This window comes from Scomber japonicus, chromosome 20 (genome assembly GCF_027409825.1).
Source record: "Scomber japonicus isolate fScoJap1 chromosome 20, fScoJap1.pri, whole genome shotgun sequence".
NCBI lineage: Eukaryota > Metazoa > Chordata > Actinopteri > Scombriformes > Scombridae > Scomber > Scomber japonicus.
The window spans coordinates 7,476,279-7,500,203 of record NC_070597.1 but is presented as its reverse complement, the minus strand read 5'-3'; the positions used below and the strand labels follow the sequence as shown (position 1 = coordinate 7,500,203).

General features: G+C 39.0%; 1 protein-coding gene across 2 annotated transcripts in view; it reads right to left on the bottom strand.

Annotated features, from left to right (window-relative positions):
* Window positions 1-22,354, bottom strand: part of ppm1bb (protein phosphatase, Mg2+/Mn2+ dependent, 1Bb) — a 30,437-nt gene extending 8,083 nt beyond the window's left edge. For both annotated transcript variants that reach the window (XM_053341795.1, XM_053341794.1), the window contains exons 1-4: window positions 21,954-22,354; window positions 5,988-6,830; window positions 1,847-1,964; window positions 1,295-1,406 (exon numbers count right to left, since the gene is read on the bottom strand). In XM_053341795.1, the coding sequence (XP_053197770.1) occupies window positions 1,295-1,406; window positions 1,847-1,964; window positions 5,988-6,818 (1,061 nt within the window). In that variant the 5' untranslated portion in view covers window positions 6,819-6,830; window positions 21,954-22,354. The remainder of the gene's footprint in view (window positions 1-1,294; window positions 1,407-1,846; window positions 1,965-5,987; window positions 6,831-21,953) is intronic.
* Window positions 22,355-23,925: the final 1,571 nt, after the last annotated feature.

The window sequence follows — 23,925 nt, the reverse complement described above, 5'->3', positions numbered from 1 at the left end:
GTGGATATCATTTAAGTATCCGCTACTCATGCATTAACACACTGCGTAATCTCTTTATGCATTTGTACATTTAAGTGATTCGATCGGAGTTGTCTGCAGTTCTGCACGTTTCTAAGTTTCTAAGAGCACGTGTGTGTGTAGTTGAAGTGATGTAATGCATGAAACAGTTCCTCATTATTATCTATTAACCATTAACCAGTTGATTATTTTCTTAATTAATCATCTAAAAAGACATCACAAACTACTGAAGACTGCTATTTGGGAGCCCAACTCTTTGTAGTCTGACTAAAATCCAAAAGATATTTAGTTTAACAAAATGTTAAATGAGTAAAATCAAGAATGTTTCTGTTTGTGAATAATCGACTATTTGACTCATTCTTTCATATCGGACATTTGGTGAATTAAGTGATTTAAATATTTTTCAAAAATAGTTAAGTAATAAGCATTTAAATCAATAAAGTGATGCATGTTGGGTTGCTCCAGCAAGTTGGACAATTCAAGAGCAATGAAATAATTAAAATAGAATATGTGTAGGTGCACTAATTGAAATAGTTTATTTTCACATTCAGTCAAGTTTATGAGAAATATATGTGGCATGCCAGTTAAAAAAAACCACACCTTTTATAACTAGATTTTAACTAATTTTATCTTTAATAATTATCTGGTCTTAGCAGTAACAACATACTGCACATGGATAGTGAAGTCCTGTAATATTTAACAGTGTGCTTGAAGTGTAAAACATGTAGTTCAATGTAAGGCTGCTCAATGAATCGAAACGATTTAGGGGCCAAACGATCTCAAAACTAATAAAATCGAGGGGAAACGATTTTTAATAATAATAATGAGATAGCGCTCAATAAGAAAGGTTTTATTTTGAAAAGCTTAGACCGGAAGCCACCGCAGCACCGTTAGCATAGAAGCTGAAACACACGGTGAAATGTTTTAACTGTAAATAAAAGTGCAGAGTTTCCAGCCTGCGTCAGCCGATGCTGAGTTTACTGACTAATTATTAAAAACCAGGAAGTGACGTGTGAACTGTTGTCATGGTAACCAGCTCAGCTCTAATATCTCTGCACATATTCTGCTGTGTGTTGCGTTAAGCGGCAGATAAAAGGCTGCTGCTAGGAGAGAAAATTAATTAAGCCGAATGGACAATAAATGCAGCATGTTTCTAAAGTTTAAAAAAATCGTTTTAATAATCGTGATTTCAATTTTGACCCAAATAATCGTGATTATGATTTTTTTCCATAATCGAGCAGCCCTAGTTCAATGTTATCCTGAGCTGTGTATTTACTTGCTGGCCAGGCCTCCGCCGGGTGGAAGGTTAGGGATGTTCTCTGCTGCAATGCTCCTCAGGACAGACACCAGGTCTGGGACGCCTGCCTCCCCACAGTTTCCCAGCAGCTCTGCAGGCACACACACAAAGAGAGCCAAGTTATGTTGTATATCAAAGCAACATTACAGTATATTAAAGTTGGAGATGGGGAGAAAGAAAAATCTGATACACAAGTTGCCACAGTGTAACAGACTGATTTCAAATGTGTGCACTACCTAAAGAATGTTGATTTTGTGCGGGTTATGTACACAGCCAGTGAGAACAGTATGTGGTTGCTTGTTTCACTTAACCTTTGGAGAAAAACATGTTTCAAATAGGTATTGAAAACATGCAGAGTAAGCATTTAACTATCACTGAGGAGTTATCCTTTACAGCATGTAGATTAATGAGGCAATTCTCTACTGAACATCATGCCAACTGTCAGTCTGTTGTATGTGTGTGTGTGTGTGTGTGTGTGTGTGTGTGTGTGTGTGTGTGTGTGTGTGTGTGTGTGTGTAGATATGTGCTGACCCTCAACACGGCTCTCCAGGTATTTATCCAATTCCTCTTCTTTCTTCACAGCCTCCTCTGAGATCTTGGGGGCTCCGGGTAAAGAAACCAACACCACGCTCATATTGTCTCTGCTCCCCTGCAGGATGAGGACGGGGGACACAACAAATTAAACGTTTTAAACAAATATGGAAAGTAGTTGTTGATCGTAGAGGGGCAATTATACAAACATCTGACACCAAAAATGGTTTATTGAATCAACACGACACTGGGATCAGTCATAAAGTTGTTGTTCTAAATATACGATTATTTTGTTCACACTGGATTATAAACGGTTCCATGAAGGAGAAAAAAAACTTAAAATCCTCCTCCACTCAAAAATATGTTTTTCTTCAACCCTTACCATTTTTACAATTTTTTGGTTTAGGTTAAAATGCTATTAATAAAGTAATGGCACTCTAAAACTCATTATTATTCCATTCTCATATGGTTCTATGAAAACTCTGATTAATCATATCATTCAAGCCGAGCGACCTGCCTGTTTCCCCCTTCTGCATTACGTAATCGTGCACACCCCCCCCCCCACCCGGAAGAGAGTCTGTTGTGGATCCTCAGCATTATAATACATCCATGATCCACAGAGATAGCCGTAAACAGACAGTAGTGACTGACAATGACCAACAAAAGAGGGCCACAGCTTCCACCTCCAGATGCTCCCACGGGGAAAAAGAAAACTATATAAATCTATATAACTATATCTTCACTATTGTAATGCGCGTTCGTAGGGGGGGAGGGGGAGAAGGGGTGGGACATAGGAGGGAGGAGGAGGAGTTGTTGCAGTTCAAGTTTTTTCAAAGTGATGTATCAAGTGCAAGAAAGGTAAGAATCACTTTAAATGTTTGAGTTTCACTGTGCAGAATGATATATGAGCAGAGTTTGACACTTGAAGGTTGTTTTCATCTTCATCATCCCTTCATCCTTCATCTCTGAATGAATTGAAAATCGGATTTTAAAGGGACCTAAAGCTTTAAGAGAGACGTGGGCTCTGTGAACATTTTGAGTTTGTATTTTTCTCTGTAAAGCACTTTGAGCTGCATCCCTTGTATGAAAGGTGCTCTTTAAATAAAGTTTATTAGTATTATTATTATTAAAGTATGGACCTAAACTAGTCTGGAAGTCAAGCCTGTTCCAGTATTCATCTCACACATGTTTGATGAGGGAACTTGAAGCCTGCAGAGCACAAACACTGAGAATATGCAGACATCTTCTATCCAGCAGAATAAACTTTAGAAATCAAAGATATTTGCACATTCATACTTTTTTTTTTAATAAGGCAGAAGAAGATCATTTAAAAGTAGTCTTAAAACATGACTGAAAGGGGAAGCCAAGGACAGAAATTGTTTTTTTGAGTGCTACTGTAAAAAATAATACCATTTCTACGGCTGCTTTTCACCAAAACCTTCTGGTGAACATTATGCACACAGGTTTTGGTAATCTGGCATTAACGAAAATCATTTATCTTTTAATTGAGGTTAGTCAAAATCTATTTTTGGACTTGTTACATGTTCTTAATGGATTTTTTTTTTAACTACATGTTAAATATGTCAGGGGGGTGTTTACTGCCTCAAATATCACACACACAGAAGGACATTGATAATGACGTTGTTGTTTACATTATAAATGAAGGATGCATCAACAACAATCTGACTGTAATAAATCTGTTAGTGTCGGATCAAAGATGTAATACAATACCACAGGAGCAGGTAGATTTAATAGATGGATCATTCAAACTGATTCACTATTGTAATTTAACATCTTTAATTAGGCTTTTATTCACTTGTAATATGTGTGTTATAGAAACAGAGTAACAGCATATTATTTGGCGTCATTTAGCAGCACCTTTATAGGACACTCATTGAAAGGAAGGGAGGAAGGAAGGAAGGAAGGAAGGAAGGAAGGGAAGGAAGGGAAGATAGGAGGGAGGAAGGAAAGGAAGGAAGGACGGAGGAAAGAAGGAAGGAAGGAAGGTAGGGGGAGGAAGGAAAGGAATGAAGGAGGGAGGGAGGAAGGGAAGAAAGAAGGAAGGAAAGAAGAAGAAAGGGGGATGGAGGAAGGAAAGAAGGAAGGGAGGAGAGAAGGAGGGAGGGAGGAAGGACAGATGGAAGGAAGGAAGGAAGGAAGGACGGAGGAAATAAGGAACGAGGGAGGGAGAAAGGAAAAGAGGAAGGGAAGAAAGAAGGCAGGGAGGAAGGAAAGGAAGGAAGGAAGGAAGGATATTTTGGGATATTTACAGAAGTTACCGAATATAATTATTTGCCCAATAAAGGGTTAATGCATGTTGATTGTTTTTATATTAATTATTAAATTCATAGTTTCAGTGATGTCATTTTATAGAATAATGTTTATTGTGAAGCTGTAGTGTTTGATGATCAAATTTGATGGATCACTGCAAAAAAATGTGCAGTTATAACTATATAACTCATTTATATCAGCCAATATATCGCTATTGGAATGTTTTTACTTCCAGTTATCTGTATCAGTATTGGTCCCAAAAATCTATTATTGGTGTACTCTTAACAAAATGTTAATAAAAGTTTGTTTTACCAGTTTGTTTTGGTACCATTTTAAGAGTTTAAGGCACATTTTAATGATCACCAGGATAATAATGTGAGTCATAAATGTCATAATTATTTTGGCGAGGGTAATAATTTTCATATCATCCCACGCCTCGTGTTCGCTGTTACATTCATCACAAAAGGCCGTGGCAAGCGCAGAAGATTTATGACAGCATGTGGCTGTTACTTGAGATAAATCATCCAGCACGGTAAAAATAACTAGACTGCTGTGCACTTGCTGCTTCTCCGACAACTCTACACACAAAATAAATGATACATGGAAGGCCAAAGTCCGAGAACTGTGAACTTATATAGACGAGTTCAGCGGAGGCAAAGAGCAATTCTTGCTTTTTCTCAGATCAATAGCTGACAAGGCCGATGTGCACGGGCAGACTTGAAAGCGATAAAGCACCATTTAACTGGGCGGCCGAGCGAAGAAGAGCAGCCGATAGTAATAACTGATAAATGAATGAATCATTTGTTATCTGGGTGATCTGATTTCTTGCACTGACGTGTTCAAATTGTTTCTATTACATTGTGATGCAGTAATGCATTATTTGACGTATTTAGTTATCTTTCCGAAAATGAATACTGGTAACGTTTGTTCTTGAACGAGTCAGATTTTGCCCTAATAATGAGAACGAGAGCAGAGGCGAGCAGATGTGAGATCTGGATCAGAACTGATGCAAAACCGTCATCGTCACCCACTCTGTCAAGAAATTAGTCAAAACGAACACTTAAACAGCTTCAACTGTTCACTCATCACCACGATCAGGACGACAATCACATGACAGGATTAACAATAAAAAGTTTAAACAAGTATTTGAATTGTGACTCGACACATCGTTGTACAGTGCACAGATGTGGTGATACAGACACAGTGTAAGAAGGGAAGGGGGAAAAGAAGTAGAGAAGAGAGGAAAGAGTTGGTTTAGCTTGCTAACTTTTAGGTTTGATGGATTTAATGGTTTAAAAAAATGGTTTGGTATCTGTTATTATTACTACAATATTTTATATTCACAATTAATTATTAATGTCAAGAGTTATACAATAAGACAAAGTCATTTTAAGTCATTTTTAATTCATATTCCTCAATATATTTGAAATTTCAAACCATTATAGTCACAGTATTGTATGATCGTTCTCACATTATCTGCAATGTTTAATCCTAAAACACACCTCTACCTTATAAACCACGCTGGGAGGCAACCAACATTTCATTTTAAAAGACAAACATGATTTTGGTTTTTTTGTAATCTTTGTTCATATTTAACCCTGCTGTTGTCCTCAGGTCAATTTTTATCCAAGATGGGTAAAAAGGTGTAATTTCATTTAAATGAGGCCTATTGACCATAATTAACAAAAATAGGTGTAAAACCTGTGCTAATAAGTTGTAATGAAGTTGGCTAATAGAACTGGGTGATAATTTAAACCTTATGTTTTATAAACAGTCAAACCAGACCACCAAGTTAACCACGTACACTCTTTGGCCTACGATGCATGATTTTTTCATTTTATTTACATCATGAGTAGACACAAACACTCACCTTATGCAGGCAGGTGTCCACCACTGAGTTACAGACCTTCTCCAGGTCGTCACACACCAGGAGTCGTGAGCGCACAAACTCGCACAGCTCCTCGTTGGACATGACGTCCCAGATTCCGTCGCACGCCAGCACCACAAACTCGTCTCCTTCGGCCGCCCGCTCCAACACACACACCTCAGGCTCGGGGCTCACCAGCTGCTCCGTGGGGCCCTTACCATCCACACATTTGTAGTCGTAGTCCCCGAGGGCCCGGGACACAGCCAGGGAGCCGTTTACCCTCTGGATCATTACTGAGCCGCCAGCGTTCTGGATGCGCTCCTTTTCGCGGGGGTTGCAGGGCTTGTGGTCCTGGGTGGAGAAGCCCACCTTGGTGTCTCGACTCAGCACGGCCCGCGAGTCGCCGCAGTTAATGAAGTAGAGGTGGGTCGGGCTGAGCAACACGCACACAGCTGTAGAGCCGCTGCGGTCCAGGCCCTGCCGCAGGTCAGAGAAGCTGCGCATGTACTCGTCAATGTTCAGGAAGCCCGAGCGGATGCCGTCCTTCACGCCCTCCACGGAGCAGGGTCCTGAACTAAAGTCGGCCCCTCCTGACAAGATGTGTTCCAGCAGGTGGCCGGAGCAGTAGTTGGCGACTCGGGAGCCTGCGTGGCCATCATAAACAGCAAAGAAGGACCAGTCGGTGAGTCCGTGGGGGAGGCCCACCACAGCTGTGTGGGCGTCCTCCATCTCCACCCGCCAGCCCTGCATGGAGCTCAGGCCATAGCGCAGCCCATTGCCCTCACCGTGGGCACTATGCTTCTCCGTCTTCGGCTTATCCAGGAATGCACCCATTGCTGCCTATAGCTGGAGATTTATCAGGGAAAGAAAAGAGAAAAAAAAGAAGATATGAAAACACCTTCCATATACTGTTACCTCAGCCTCCTTCACTGTAACGCACCACAGCATCATTAACACACTGAGTACTAGAGCCCGACTGATATATCTGTCAGCCATTATTGCCTATGACAAATACATAGGTATCGTGTGTATGTTGTCCGATATGCACCAATATATTTTAAAGATAAAAGTTATATGGGCAGTGCTTTATGTGTATTCTGGTTTGAAATATACATACTGTGTGTTTTTTGTTCTGTTTTTTTTATTCATACATTCATATGAGGCCTGTGATGGATTGGCAATCTATACAATGTGTACCTCCACCTCTCACCCAATGACAGCTGGGATTGGCTGCAGCCCCTGACGATGTTTGTATAAAATGACTGATGTCATTTTATACAAACAAGATTATTGTCAAACTGTAAAATATCATGGCCTCCATTACATTTGAGGGACCATTGTTCATACGTATATTCTATATATAAACAATATGTCGGCCGATATATAGAGATCAGTATCAGTACTAATATTTGGTATTGGCATCATTCCCAAAAATCCAGTATTGGTCCCTACTGTGTGTGAGTGAGAAGATTGGAGATAAAGATGTGAACAGGTTCTCATTTACATGTTTGAAATGCAGTTGTGAAAGCAGGGAGCATTAAAACACCACTGGAGTTTTCACGTTTTCAAAATCTGATATGAATTAAAGTGATATGAAATCGAGACGCAATCAAAAAAAATGTATCTCACTGACTACGTTTCAGTTAGATTTATGTGTCTTATTAGACCTTTGTGGATCAAGTATTTAAAACATCATAAATACAGAATGAAGGTGAAACCTGATTCACTTTCTTATCAATTCTTTTTATATATATATATTCTATGAATAGCCAAGCCAAGTGTATAATAATATCCTCCATCCTATAAATCCCTGTGTAAACCAGCAGGTTTTGGTGTCAGTAGTTCAGTAGGCTGATTATAGAGTGCTTTTAATTACTCGACGGATGGTGAGATCCTGACAAGACAAAGATAGCAAAGAAGGAACCGTGGAGCGGAGGATTACACTTCATCAGAAAAGCTTCTTTGAGCACACAGAGCCTCTTTTCTTCTGAATAGAATGTAACTAATACTATTAGTTACCTTGTTGGCAGGAAATAGAAAATGACATTATTGCATTATCGAGGACTCAAAACTCTCACCTGCCAAGTGATGAATGGAGAAGAGATCTGTCTTTGGGAGTTAGTCTTTGCTTTTTGGCTCAAATAAAAAGTCTGACTGTCAAACACTACATCTGACTTGACACTAGTCACAATGCGGGGGGGGTACTGGTTCAAGAAGAGAAGTTTACTGTCACATGCAAAGTAAAAACACTGATGTTCAGACAATGCAATGAAGTTCTTACTGTGCTGCTCTCCTTAGATGCAACACAATACACTCAACAACAATAATATATTATGGTTTAATAAAAAGGCTAAGAAGAGTAAGATTAAGTTACCACAAGTCCAGTTTGGGTTATGAGCTATGAGTTTGAAGGCTGATCAGACGTCAGAACACTACACAGAGGTTTATAATGTTATGTAAAAAGTTTTTCTGCTCTGGAAAGTTATCATAGCAGTGATTTTATCTTTCATTGCAATGATAACTGTAGAAACACAGCAGGGCCGCAACTAATGATTATTTTAATAATGGCTCTATCTACCAATTATACTCTCAATTTATAGATTTGTGTGGTTTAGAAAATGCAAATGAAAAATATTGATATTCCTAAGTACAAAATGTCCCAAACCTAAAAAATCTTGTTTTTTATCATAAAAGGAGGAAGAAAACTAGAAAACATTCATATTTAGGAAGGTGGAGCTCATGTATTTTTGCCATTTGATCTCAAATCAATCTCTCTTCTGAAACCATCATTCGATTATTTAAATTGTCATTGATTTCCTGTTGGTCGACTATTTAATGAACCTATTAATCATTACAACTCCAAAATACAGTGTTCATTTTACAACTTCAAATCAACCAGGAAAGTGTTCTGGTAGATTTGGGCAAAAGTTAAGCGAGGTTAAACTTTTCATTTGTCAGACGAGCACACATTTAAAGCCAGAGCCCTCCATTCTAATAAATGTAATAAAAAGGAAGTTTATGTGGTGCAATTTAGTAGTGACTGTACCTTAAGAAGACACTGGCAGCACCTACTGGTCCTCACACTGGCCAGTCAGTCTCCTAAATCTCTCTCTGGCATATTTGACCCGGACTATATTTTTCCATCATACTAATCAATTCTGCCCTAAATGTCAGCAGCTGCTTTACAGTATAGCTCGGTTTGGTTGGGGAGGCAGCACTCATGAGATCTTAAAAATCGATAGAAAAGCGATAAAAAAAAAAAAAATCACAAGCGCCTTAAGCATGTCTTTTTTTCTCTTTTTTTCTTTTCCTTTTCTCCAACATATTGATTTCTCCCTCGCTCTGCATTACCTCCCACATGAGCGCTCACACGGCATGACAGGCATGTGCCCAAAAAAGGCTGGTACATGCGAGGAGTGACTACAGCTGGTTTCAGAGGAACGTATGTGTGTGTGTGTGTGTGTGTGTGTGTGTGTGTGTCTGTGTGTGTGTGTGTGTCTGTGTCTGTCTGCTCTGCGCATGTGTGCAGTGTCATAGTCAATGTGCAAGAAAAAACACACTCTATAAATACGCCGGGGTGCTGGTTTAGATTTCATGTCCAGGGTGGGGCAGTGGGCCACGTTATTCACATTTCTATTTTCTTTTCGGTTGTATCAACAGACTTCCCTCTCTGTCCAGCTCCCGCCGCCACTGACACTCACGAGGTGGCTCGTATGTTCAAGTATGGTAGAAAAGTGAGCTCACATGTGCGCGCCTGCCTGTGCCTGTGTGTGTGTGTGTGTGTGTGTGTGTGTGTGTGTGTGTGTGTGTGTGTGTGTGTGTGTGTGTGTGTGTGTGTGTCTGTGTGTGTCTGAGAAAAGAGAAATCTGTTATGTTCACCAGCAGTGATTCTCTCTAAAAATAAAACAAACACACTGCCGTCGCCTAGCAACCACCCACCCTGCAGTGCAAACATCCAGGCTTAGCTTCATTCAGCAACATCCCCCTCTCTATGTCTCTCTCTCTCTCTCTCTCTCTATGTCTCTCCCTCTCTCACACTCACACGCACACGCTCTCTCAGCCGCCTGGTAGAGAGAGAGGAAAGGGGGAGTTGCATCATCCATCCATTAAAGCAGTCGCAGCAGTCAGACCCTGAAAGGAGACATGCAGACTACTGCGAGAACACATGTAGATACTATGAGACTGTCCTCTGGCTGTCAATGGTGCAAGAAACTGCTGGGAGGAAGAGAGAAAAAAACACACACACTCAAACACACACACACACACACACACACACACACACACAGAGGGAGAGAGAGAGAAAAAAACCCCAGATAATATCTTAATTGAGACATCAGACTGAAACCAGGAACTCCCAACCACTTAACCCCCTCAAAAACTGCTTTCACCCTCACTGTAACCGCAGGTCAAAACCAGTACCCCCTCCCCTCTCCCCTCTCCCCTCTCTCCTCTCCTCTCTCCTGTCTCCCCTCTCCCCTCTCTCTCTCTCCTAAGACGCACATGTCTGCCAAAAACTACTGGCTACGAAGAGGGAAGTGGAAGGTCGGGGATTACATAATGCTGCAGAGAGCCCGAGTGCAGCTCTGAGAGCAGCAGGCACACTCGTACCAAACAGTCAATGCTATACTGGAAGCGAGATTAACACACACACACACACACACACACACACACACACACACTTGCTATTCATACAAATCAATATGTTGAAATTCAGCTGCATTTTCTCTGCAGGTTCATGCTTGATCTCAGAGGGAAATGTGACAACTCAGCGTCTTGAGATTTTGATGGTTTGATGGTTTGATGGTTTGATTAGAGCCTGAGGGTCTGAATATCTACATTAAACTAATTATTAAAGATTGTTCATGACATTATATTTAGGTCATGTGATTTCAGAGATTTCATGAGGTTTTTTTTATGGCGCTGTCCACATCACACTACATCACAAATTCATTAAGTCTGAAGCTGCTTTAGTGAATGACTGTTTTCACCACTACAGAAAAGAAGTAAGACTTTTACAGTGATGCCAATACAAATCAATAAAGTGATATATCTTAAAAGTTACAGACAACAATTTCTCACATTGTATAAGAAATAAATAGCCTATGCTAATTGAATAACATTGATATTTAGAAATAGTAGCTAACCTGCTGACATTACAGCCCCGCTCCTGTATCAACACAACTATTTTTCTGGCTGTTATCAAGACAAACTTTTATTTGCAAGTTTCTTTTTAATTATTTAATCCCAAGTGTCCTGTCCATTGAGAGATTACACTAGCTATGTTAACATAAATGCCAGAGTAGGTTTGGGGCGATAAGACCAAAAAGTAAAATCTCTTCCTTTTCTTGTAAAATGTAGAAATACTGATACATGACATATTCAGGGTTTTTTTTTTTTTTTTAGGATTTACAAAGAAGTTGAGCAAGGATAATGAAATGTTGCACCACCTGCAACACTTTCATCGCTGTCCTTTTTTTTTTTTTTTTTAAAGGAGGTCCCATTTATCCTATACTGTATAGCTATGGGTTGATAGTACCAGAAGCTTCAAATAGGTTAAAATATAGACTTCAATTATCAGTTTCAGTGCAGATAGAGAAAAAAAAAAAAAAAAAAGACAAAATAATCTCCTCCTGCTGTTTGTGTTCCCAGACATCAACCTGGTATCTACAGACAACCGGCAGCACACTGGACCTGGACAGGGTTTAATCTAACACTGAAACAACACAAAACTTTTTTTTCAGTGCGTACCTCTTGCAAGCGTGACCGTTAAATTCACTCCGATGCGTCTAGAGTCAGCTGGAGTCATGACACTTCCTTAAACTGCGCCGGGTGCACGTACAAGTGTAACTGTTGCATCACTGTCTGCACTGTGGGAGAGTCACTAGTGAAGAAAGTCACTGTAGATGACTATCATCTATATGGTGTTTACAACTACAGGTAACCTTTTCATATTCACTATAATGACTCTATTAGACAGTGTGGGTATTGTTTCTATATAATAGTAGGTCAACAGGATAGTAAAGGAACTATTTGGCAAGTGTAGCCTGTTTGCTTGCTAACACTGACCAGCCAAGCCGACCTGTTGGACGCTGCTAAATGGATAACACACAAGCTAGGTCAGGTCTTCAATAAATCTTCTTGGCTGCCTCAATAATTTGCTTTGAGTTAATTAAACAGCTGGCCTCCTCTTGGCCAGATATGTTACTCTCTGTAGTGACTGGATAGGTATGAGGTATAATTTCAATTAAATGAGGCCCATTGACCATCATTTCCCAAACATGTGTGTAAAACATGTGGTAATAAGATGGATTACAGTTGGGTAAAAGGTCTAACATAGAACTGGGTGATCATTTATACATTATGCTTTATAAACAGTCAAACCAGACCAGGTACATTTTGACCCGGGAGGACAGAAGTTGTACAGTCCATGGTAGACAACAGGAGGGTTAAGGCAAAATGGAGTCCTTCCTCCACAAGAAAACAAGGCAGCAACATCAGACTGAATAACTAAGAGGTGACAAAACCACCATATTACTAATTAGTCTGAATATCTGGCCAGCAAAGATGTAATGAACTTGCCAGAATGGGTTTTTGAACCAAATATAAGACATGAATGATCCCACTAGGGGTGGACCATATAGCCTCGAAATTGTATCACAATATTTAAATGAAATGTGAGATAATTATGACTATATAGCACAAGATAGCTGAGCCTTTTATCAGAGATTGAAGGTTTTTTTTATAATAACCTTTTTTTGTGGAAAGAACGTCAAACTTGAATTCTGAACATCCATCTGAAATCCTAAAACATGTCTGGAAGGAACTTTACAATAAATTATTGGACAAACCCAATAGCATCATTTTGTTTCTCAATTGCTCAGAAATGGATTAACTCAAAAACATAGCTATAACATACATAGATACTTTCAACTTCCCAATAATAAACAAAGCCATTTCCATTTCAATGCTATTAAAAGTTCATTTCCCTACTCATAAACAAAGCAAAACAGTCTTGAGTTAATTTCTCCGTCACAAAACAACATAAAACGATCCTGGATCCCACCATGCAGTCTGATAATTACACAATGTTGCAGTGTTTCCCACAGAATGGTTGGATGGTTGGACCTCAGTCTGACCCCTGGGAGGGTCCAGGGGCACATTTTTAAGTCAAATGCATCAATCTGGGGCTAAACTCTCTAAACAATGTTGTGCTTTAGTCATTTAACTACTGCTTGTGTAGGTATGAATGGTGATGACACAGCCACAAAGCATGGGAAAGACATTTTACCAGTCCATAAATGTCCCAAACAAACCATCAAAAAAGACTAATGTCCATATTTCCATTATATCCAGAAGTGATTGTCCAAGTTCAACTACTCCACTAGGACAGAGCAGCTCTGGTGCAGGGTGAGATGCTTTGCTGAACGTAGTGGAGAGTGTACAGACGATGTTCGGCTCACTATGAAACTGTGGTGGCACAAAATAGACTATGGTGGGACACCGTCTCTATAATTAATGGGAAACGGTGATGTTGTGCTGGTCCCACTAGAGCTGCTCCGAGTGGAATGAACCAAAATCAGGGGCTGCAATCTTCAGCGAAATTTAATTCACTTCATCATCTATCCAAACACACTTTAATAAAGCATGTAGGCAGTTCAAATTGTCCAGATGTATCCCCTGAATGTTGCCCTCAGAGTGTTAAATATCAGCAGAAATGTAAACCACAATAACCGACTTTATGATGCAAGTCGTAAAATTTTACTTCAACAATTTACAGATAAAGAACCAGGTCAGTTTGTCCTTAACACTTTTCTTTAAGACCATGTGATTATGACACATTGGCAGGCAGCCACCAGCAATAACCAGAGATTACACCACACCTTAAACACTTACACTTTCTTGTCTTTATTTCATTATTTAATAGCTGATGACCAATCTAAAAAGGAAAAACAGCCTTGAACGGTCTTGTGGGATATTTACTGGATTTACGAGGTGAAGAGAGGTACCTGAATGCACCATTAAGGCCATTAAGCCCAGAATGGATTGTGGGATGCTGAGGACTGCATATAGGATACACCGGCTCACGTTTCACAGCCGCATTTGGAGGAGCCTGCCTAAGGAATGGGGGCAGCCTCGTCGATCCGTTATGACGTATTCTTGTAGTCTTGAAATATGGACTTTGAAAGCAGCCAACCCTGAACTGGGACATGGCTCACGTTGTGTAATTAGCACCCATGTCGCATTTATAACCTCTAAAGCCACACCTTCCCTATTATATCTATTCACACGCTTGAAATTCATTCATGGTACACATTGAAATACTCTTTTTTATCTTATCTTAGCTCTCTTAACAGTCTCCTGCCACAACCCTTTCTGACCTTTACCCTACTCAAACTCTGACCTTGCTACTCTCTCTCTCTCTCTCTCTCTTTTTTTTAAAGTTTATTTTATTATAAACACATAAAACAACGGTTGCAGAGATCCAACATGCAGCACTTCAGCACATTTTTTTGACCCACGTTTCGTCATTTCCCCCTTTGGTGCGCTGATCTGCTGCAGGACGCACGCAAACTCGCAAAGTTCTCTTCCAGGAGTTCATTCAAAATCATCGCTGATATTTTAATAATGCAAATAACTAAAAATACAACCTTAAAAACAAAGCTTTAACTTATTGCTTCACTCAATATGTCAAAATAGGGACATAACTGATTGAGACTGAGGAGTATGTGGATGGCAACCAGCTAAATAACCCACCTGTCACCCTCCACTTTCATCCTACTGTAAAAACATGACAGGCTCCATGGAGACGATCCGCTCCCTTTGTAGACATAAAAGGCTCATTCGAAGCTAACAAAACCCCAATGATTGTTATATTCTTGTGATTGAACACTAAATAAAACATGCTTATGAAAATTATGTTCAATTTCTGCCAATAGATACCCCTAAATCTCACACCCTGCTCCTTTAAATCACTTTGTCTGACTCTATGTACTATAACAATGGATACTCAACTCTAAAGCTGCAATATTGAGTAAATTAATCGATTAGTTGCCGATAGGGCTGCATATTTGTACTCCATACCTTTAAGGTATCGACCGGAATAAAGCAATACCAAGCAGTATCAAAACATCTCGCTGCAATCGATCCTTTTTGCACCCAAAGTTATAAAATAAGACTATCTGTATGGACTTGCTCGCAGCCAATCGACGCAAGTCTCTTCAATTAATAAACATTAATAATGGTTTTTTAAACCGGTCGAGGCAGATGGCCGCCCACTCTGAGTCTGAGTCTGGTTCTGAGGTTCCTTCCTGTTAAAAGGGAGTTTTTTCTTGCCACTGTTGCTCATGTGGGAATGTTGGGTCTCTTTAAAGTTAAAACCTGAAGAGTTCGGTTTAGACCTGCTCTATGTGTAAAGTGCCTTGAGATGACTTTGTTGTGATTTGGAGCTATACAAATAAAGATTGATTGATTGATTGATTGAATAATTGCAAATCATTTAAATGTGGAGGATTGGTGGTTTTTTAGGCATTTTAATGCTTCTATTCACATAATGGGTATTGAATGAAGTACTTAATTGGTATCTGTATCACTTTAAGGGTACTTGGATTGGTAATGGTATTGTCATTTTTTAAACTATACCCAGCCCTAGTTGACAACTATGAAATTAAATACAAACTATTTTCATTAATCATTCGGAGTCATTATTTAAGAAATAACGTCCAAGTTCTCTAATTCCAGCTTCCCAAATGTGAATATTTCCTGGTTTCTTTAGCTCTCTCCAGACAAGGCTCCAAACTTTTTTCAACACCATCCTGGACATGTCCTGAAAAATGATTTTAACCATCCCAAAGTAAATGTAACTCTGCCCCAAAATCCAAAATGTTTCTTTACTTTGTAAAGCAAGACAGAGTTCGCCTGGGGCCCCTAAAATCACTAAATCCACCCTCTTGATGTATGAGTGTCTTCTTTAACTATTTACTTTAAAGATTAGAGAAGCTGCTTTCAGTAATTGTGAACGTTTCCATGGTTAACTGTTTGTGCTTTTTGCAAAACTGCAGTTTCATATTTATGTAGCTGACGACGTAAGCTGCCTGCTGTGGTCTGTTTCTGCTCCTGATAACTCATGTGGTCTAGAAAGATTGTATTGTGCTGACTGCACCAATTTCTCCAGCTGTCTCGCTTGTATGATTGTAGAAATAATTGTTATTAGCGTCTGTATGTTTCTGAGTATTCGCTGTCTTTAGTTTGTTTAATTGTGAGTCATGCCTGATGAGAAATGAAGCTGTCCACTGCATGGTCATGTGAATGGGTGAGATGTGCTTGGTTCATGCATGTGTGTATTAGTGTTTTGTGTATATCTGATATCTTTTTTAATGCTGCAGTGGACAGCTCAAACAGAGCTTTGTTGTATACTACAATGAAGACCTATTCTATTACATATTATACTCTATTAATAGGAAGATTTATAGGAAGATTTTCCTTATTAATGATGTATTATTTCCCCATCCACATCAGATCATAATGGACATTTTTATGACCTGACTGATTCACAGGTTCACCGTGGTGCCTGCAATCCACACAATGACACACATCACTTTACTGTCCGCATACAAGCTATGTTTGAGAAGAGTTTAAGGCTCAGATTATTAAAAAAAAGACCGCAATACTACATAAAAATTGTCTTAATGTTAATGCTTCAAGCTAATTTACTCACACACAGTAAGGGTAGCGCTGTATTTTATTTAATCGGTTCAACATATCTGCGACGTGGTGCCAGAAAGGACAGCAATTTGTGACTAAGAAGACAGATGGACTGGTATTGTTGGAAGGTTTTACATCTTGTGCTCAGTGGCCAGTGATCAATTGTGAAAATGGCAAAAAGTTTCCCAGAGTCCATAATGATGCCTTCAAGTGTTTTCTTTTTTGTTAGAAGAATACTAACAATAATAATAATAAAAATAAACTTTATTTAAAGAGCACCTTTTATACAAGGCATGCAGCTTAAAGTGCTTTATAGATAAACATAAAATAAAAGCAAATAACAAATATTGTGTGTGCTATCCAAGAAGAGAACGATAACCAGAAAATATTTAGATTTTAGAAGCACGAACCTGAGATAATATATAATTTAATATTCTGTCTAACAACAAATTGATTAATAAACCAATCATTGCGGTTGTATTATAGGTCATTGATTGTATCTTTATTTTAGATGCATTTAAGCATGGATATTTTCTAAAAATGACCCCAGAATAAAGCAACAGCACTTTAACATCAGTGCACCACTGTTACCTACATGCAGAAGCTGATAAGGATATTTAATCAATGAAATGAGCACAAACACAATATCTGAAGGGCTCAGCAGTAAATTTGATACAGTTGTCTTTCTGTTGATATACACTTGTTGCTGTCAGTGAATAATCTTTACGGCTGCAGTCCAACTAATTTACTCCACTAAGAATTGTGAACAGTACAGCTTGTCTTGGAGAGGTCTCTAATTTTTCCCAACAATAAAAGACCAATGTGGGCTCATACAATGATTCACATATTTTTTTTAAAGCACCCTGTGACGCCCACGAGCTCCATTGCTGCACACAGCCGAGGCCTTAAAGATCTGTCAAACTCTAAAATAAGCTTGTCAACTGTCTCAATCTCTCACTGTGACGCCGTCTTTCATCTGCACCTCAGTCTTTAAACGGTGACTGCTGACTCAGATAAGATTATCAGCTATTGAACTCCTCCCGTATCTGGCCGGCAGGGCACATGCCCAACACCAGGTGATGTCATATATTCGTCACCTGGTGCACCTTATCGCAATCTGATACAGCAGCAGGGTGGCCGCCGAGCTAAATTTCAGCTCTGCATTATACAAAATTGATGATGAAATGTGAACTTGCCCATTAGTCTTAGCTTAGATAAAACATGTTTGAAATATAGCAGACCAAGGACTTAATTAACTATGATTTTCTTAAGATTTAAAATCTCCAAACTTTAAAGTGGAATAAACTGAGACACCGAAGTTTATCTGCTCAAAGAATCGGTCTTTAGCACTACCCCTACCATGCCCATGAATCAGAAATTGAAGGGAGCACTGTCTTTGAAAACTCACATTGCTGGTATGGTTGTCTGTTTATTAATATAGAAAGTGAGGGTAGAAATTGTCTTTTGAAAGCTTAAATTAGACTTGTGTTTGGACTATCTCATACTTGGAATAAGCCCTCGCTGCATAAAAACTTTGCTGTCACAAAAATTGAGGGTTGAAATTTAATGATTTTCCTAAGATTATTTAAACTCTACAAACTTTAAAAAGGGAATAAACTGAAAACACCAAAGTTTATCTGCTCAGAGATTTGGTCATTAGCTCCTCTCCTGATTAAAAAATTTCATATAAAATGTTGCCAAGCCCATGAATCAGAAATCAAAGGAGTACTCTTTATATTGCTAGTAGGAGTGTCTGTTTATCAATATAGAAAGTAAGGGTAGAAATTGTCTTTTGAAAACCTAAATTAGACTTGAGTTTGGACCGTCTCAAACTGGAAATAAAAAACTGGGGGGGGTGAAAAGACGACAGTAAAAGACGATAGAGATGACATTGATTACTGATCTGGGTTGTAACAATCAGACACATCATAAAAATGCATTTCATATGGTGGTTCTATACTTATAGCTGCCGTGGTTACCGCATTACCACAGTTACACAATCACGTCACGCCCTGTGCGGAGTCGTGCTGATCACCGTTTCACCACTGAGCGAGCAGCTCAAGAGATGAGACATTAATTATTCTCTCAGGCTCGACATAAAAGAGCGATGCGCCTGCCGAATGCCAACCAATATTCCTGCAGCGAGTCAGCCTCTCAGTGACAAAGCTGGAGTCAAAATTTGATATTTTGACAACAGCCGTTATAAAGAAAAACTACAACAAAAATAAATGCATTCGTAAAGTTCAGCGTATTGGTCTGAATGTACGTTTTTAAGTTTGTGGGGTCATCTTATATAGACAATCCTTTTCCAATGGATAAAACACAGGTATAAAACTGACTCTTTACATGGAGTGTTGGATTATGGGTAGTTTGTAGCCTTAATGTTACTAAGCTATCAAGTGTCTTAAAGTTCATTTTCTAAACAGTGTGTTGAGTCAATCGCTAAAAGTGTTTCATTAGTCCAGTTTAACCTGCACCGATGTGTGAAGGCTCGGTTCACGTTGTTTTTCTGCCACAGAGGAAATAAATTCATGACGAGTGAGTCCAAACTGTCTTCCAGCATTTCTTCTGCGGAAATGGGGTAATGTCAAACTGCCAAATGTGACATGGACAGATGATAAGGAGCTCAAAAAGACAAACAGGCAGGCGTAGAAATGCTAACTGCTGGAGAAAATCATTTTTGGCTGCTTTCAAAAAAGCCTGGTAGAAAAGTGTGTGAGTATGTAACTGAACCTAGGCCTGGGCGATATGGGCAGAATCAAATATCACAATATTTTCAACCAAATACCTCGATTTCAATATTTTTACAATATTGTAGGGATGACTATTGTTGCTTCTGAAATATTCATGCAATGAGATTTTCGATATATAATCATTAGTAACGTGGATATAATGACTAAGTGGATAAAGGCAGGTAATAGAACTTTGTGTTAAGCTCAGAAAATGACACTTTTACTGTAATGCACCCTTTAAAAGCAGGAAGAAACTTATTCCATATCACAATATTACGATATTCAAAACCTAAGGCGATATCTATATAACATATCACGTTATCAATATAAAAACAAGGGGTCAGAACTAGGAGGAACTAATTATTTTCTAACATCTGAAGTATAATTTTTCTTTCTTTTTCAATGATGGTTACCGTAATGCTTTGAATAGTTTCGCTAATTTGTGCAATAAGGGGAAAAAAATGTATACCGCAGCAGTTCTAATCATACAATACAAAGACTACAGCAAGCAAGGTTACAAATGTTAGTAGCTGCATTCAGCATGTAGCTGTCAGCCGCTCTCTAAACGAGAAAAAAAAAAGATATTATGCATCAAGAACAATGGCTCATACAAACCCCAAATTCAATGGGCACGTTTATTCTATAACCCAAAATCTTTTTCAACATAGTCTCTGAGTTCTGGTTGACCATATGTGTTCATAAACGCCCCAGCATTTCTATACATCTAAAGCAAAGTTAGGAGTAACCAGCCAAGCCCATGTTTATGGTCAAGACATTCCCTCCACATTTACACAGCTGTCCTGCTCCTATGGACCTGCCCCTCCTACATACAGCCGAGAATATATACTACAAGACTTAATATAGAAAATATTAGCAAGAAATAAACCTACAGAGCAGCTCGCTTTGCAGTAACGTCAATCAACTGGGACACGAGGCCCAAAGTGTATAACATGCCACAGTACTTAACCAGTTAACGAGCAAGACAGTGAAGACAATTGAAAGTAAATCAAATTGTGGCAAATTATTAGTTTGTATGTTCAAGTCGAGGTTCAATACTTTCTAATCTATACTTCATTTCACAATTATTTTGACAGTATTTCAGCTTCTCAATACCAACAGTGCTAGATCAAGGAATTTGAAGTTAAGTTGTGTACTGTGTGTATCATTTAATATGATATATATATATATATGAGGTAAACAATGAGCTGGTGGCAATCATAGTGAAACGTGGCTGGTTATAAACACCTTACCAGTTTGTGACTTACATTAAGCGTTATCTGCTTAGATTACACTGACTGACTGACTTCAACATAGATACTACACGTGCCTTGTGGTTATAATTACCCCCCCTGAGGTCGTAACATACACAACAGAACATACAGTCACTTCATTAGGTACACTTGTGCAATATAATTCAATACTCTGCTTTAAATTCAGCATTTTTCTTTGGAAAGTTTATACATTTTTGTCAACATTGTGATAAAAGGTGATCATTTTACTTTGTGTTTATTACCGAGGTTGTACTAAGTGATGGTGGTGTACTGGGCTGCATTATATTGACTGGTATTCCTAATATTTTGCCCCTTCACATGTATTTTAATGGAGTGGACAACCTATTAAGGACACCATTCAATTATAATGCACCCTAATACACCACAATCACCCACTATTACCTCAATAATAAACAAAGTAGAATGATCACCTTTTTTTTGACATTGTCAGCAAAAACTGAAAATGCACAAGCTTCACCACAACTGTATAATCTAAAGCAGAGCTGTTGTATTGGACTACATTAGCTTGCACAGGTGTACCTAATAAAGAAGCCAGTGAGTGTATACAGCAGCCATGCAGTTTATGTTTGACACATTGACACTATTAGCTCTAGACATTTATCACCACATATAGCTTACTTATTGAAGTGAATGTGACTTGTGCAGTTTAATCTAGCATCATTTCTGCGGTGTTGTATGCGTGTGTGTTTGTGTAACTCACAACATCAGACCTCTGGAAACACCATCAGACTGCTAACCATTGACACCCATATGACAAAGTCCGCTAAGCTGTCATTAGCTGGTTATAGCTTGTGTAGTTATACCATTGCTAGATTAGCTGTAAGGAGGAGGGAGGGGGGGCAGTCTATAAGCACTGAAAGGCCCCAAATGTGTCGTTTTAAATTGTTAAACAGCAGATGTTTTTGCTTCATTCAGAATAGCCTTACAGCTAAATGATTGGCGGTAAAGGTTTAACCACCAAGTTACTTTGAAACTTCAGGTGAGGAGCCAGGTTTTGTTTTTTATATTTATTTTGACAATGGCTAACCTAACACAGTTTATATTAAACATGAGCCGACTGGTTGGTTTAGTAAATGCGTTTGTGCGTTTTAAATACCAATCCACTGACCACATGCTGAACTCCACTCCTCTTTACAATGGTCCCTCTGCGGGGAAAGGCCTAGTTTTGCTGGTGTGTTGATGTGAGCTAACGTTAGCTTGAGCTAGCTAATGACGTTAGCTCACATACTAGCATTGCTACTTACGTTTTCCTGCTGTTACGCGAATGTAGAGCCAATCTTGATGATATTGCCGGACCACTCGCTTTTGTGTGAAGATGTGCTGTTACCCCTGGTGATCTATCTACGGCGCTTACGTGAGCTACGCGCTAAGCTATGTTATGTTTCCCTTATTTCTTTGACCAAAAAAAAAAAAATAATAATGGAGATTGGCCTCAGATGAGCGGCGATAATTCCTTTCTCGGTGGTTCCCTGCTTGGACAGCGTTGATTTTTACGCATGTTTGACGCCAAGTTCTGTCTCTCACATTAAATACAGACAATTCCGATCGTTTCCCAAACAAATATGGAACCCGAAGAGTCGGTTATATCATACAACGCTGACAAAATCTAGCACTTTCTTCCATTGAAAGGCCAGAGCTATCCTTCGACTTTGGGTGCTGAACAAGAGGAGGTGTTATTTTTGGCATATGCACGCTGATTGGTCACGGCGTCTAGGCAAAGCGTTCGCTGATTGGCTGGCTTTGCTGTCACTTAGCTCTGCCCCTGACCAAAATTATACCTGATTGGTCGATTATAGAACTCCTGTGATGCACTGGCTCTAAGAGAGAGGCGTTCGTAAGCTGTACCCGCGTACGCCGGAATCGACTAGTTCAAGCGGAGTCAGCCTTAAAATAAGAGCGTCAGCGCCGCGCAGGATGCTGGTTGAGCTACTCCTACATGGCGACAAAGATAAATAACACAAAACAAAAGCGTGGCACATTTTAATTCGAAATGTTTTAATATCTTATTATGTTTGGAAATTGCACTATACACCAGCCCGAGCGATCCGGAGTACATAACAAGCGCCTCCTAACTCAAGCACAACAGGGACGCTTGAAGGGGTTCCAGGGAGTCTCTAATAAAAGCAAGAATTGTTTTAATTTCACATAGGCTAATTGACAAGAAATGATCCTATTTCAAGAACTACTACTATTATATCTGTTATATCTGTATTCCAAATTTCATGTAGACAGTAGTTACACATATCAAAACTGAATTTATCCTCAAATCAATCAATCAAATGTACAATGTGATACTACTACTAATAATAATACTTACTACTAGTAGTAGTACTATTAATAACAACAGCAATAATAATAATAATAATAATAACAATAAACAGAAGAAGAAGAAGAAGAATGACTTAACTTATATATGACTTTTTAAAAACATTATTTAAAAAGTGCTTAACATTGTAATAACCATGAGAACTTATCACATAAAAGCACTTTTTCAGAAGAGATTCCAAACTGTGTACTGAATCTGCGAGCTTCACGTCCTCTGGCAAGCTATTCGTAGGATTTCAGTTGGACTGTATATGGGATAGCTTTGCTCAAGTTTTAATCTCAGGTTAGGTGTTAATCTCTGCCTCATTTAGATGTACTAGCTAATTATGTAGGCCTATGTGTGAATGACTATCGTTTCTTTAAGCTAATTAATGATACCCCATTTTTATTAGTCAGTGCCTATAACAAACTGAGGGGCATTCAAACTGCTCTAAAATTATACATTAAAAAACAAAACTTGCCAGAAAATGCCAGATCAATAGTGCTGACCTTTCTTCCTCCATCACCATCTCTGAGTGAAGGAACTGACACTTTCACAGCTAAATAAAATGTTATGACACCCATAGCCTTGATTGTTCTGCTCAAAAATGCCTCCTATTGTATTTTTGACTTTTTAACTGGTTTTAAACTTTCCTGATATCAGACAGAATCAGTCAATTCAACTCAGTGGAGTGGGCAGATTCAAAGGTCTGGACACAGGCACATTTTAAACATGCAGCTGCACCTTTCCTGGAACAAACTGCAACACTTGAACATTGACCCCTGTGTAATCATGCGAGACGTACAGTGAGTGTGAGTTTCCTCTGCTTACAGTAAAAGTCACTCCACTGATCATGGGAACACCACAGGGGGTGGCACAGTAATTACTCCCACACTTTTCTTAATCTCTGA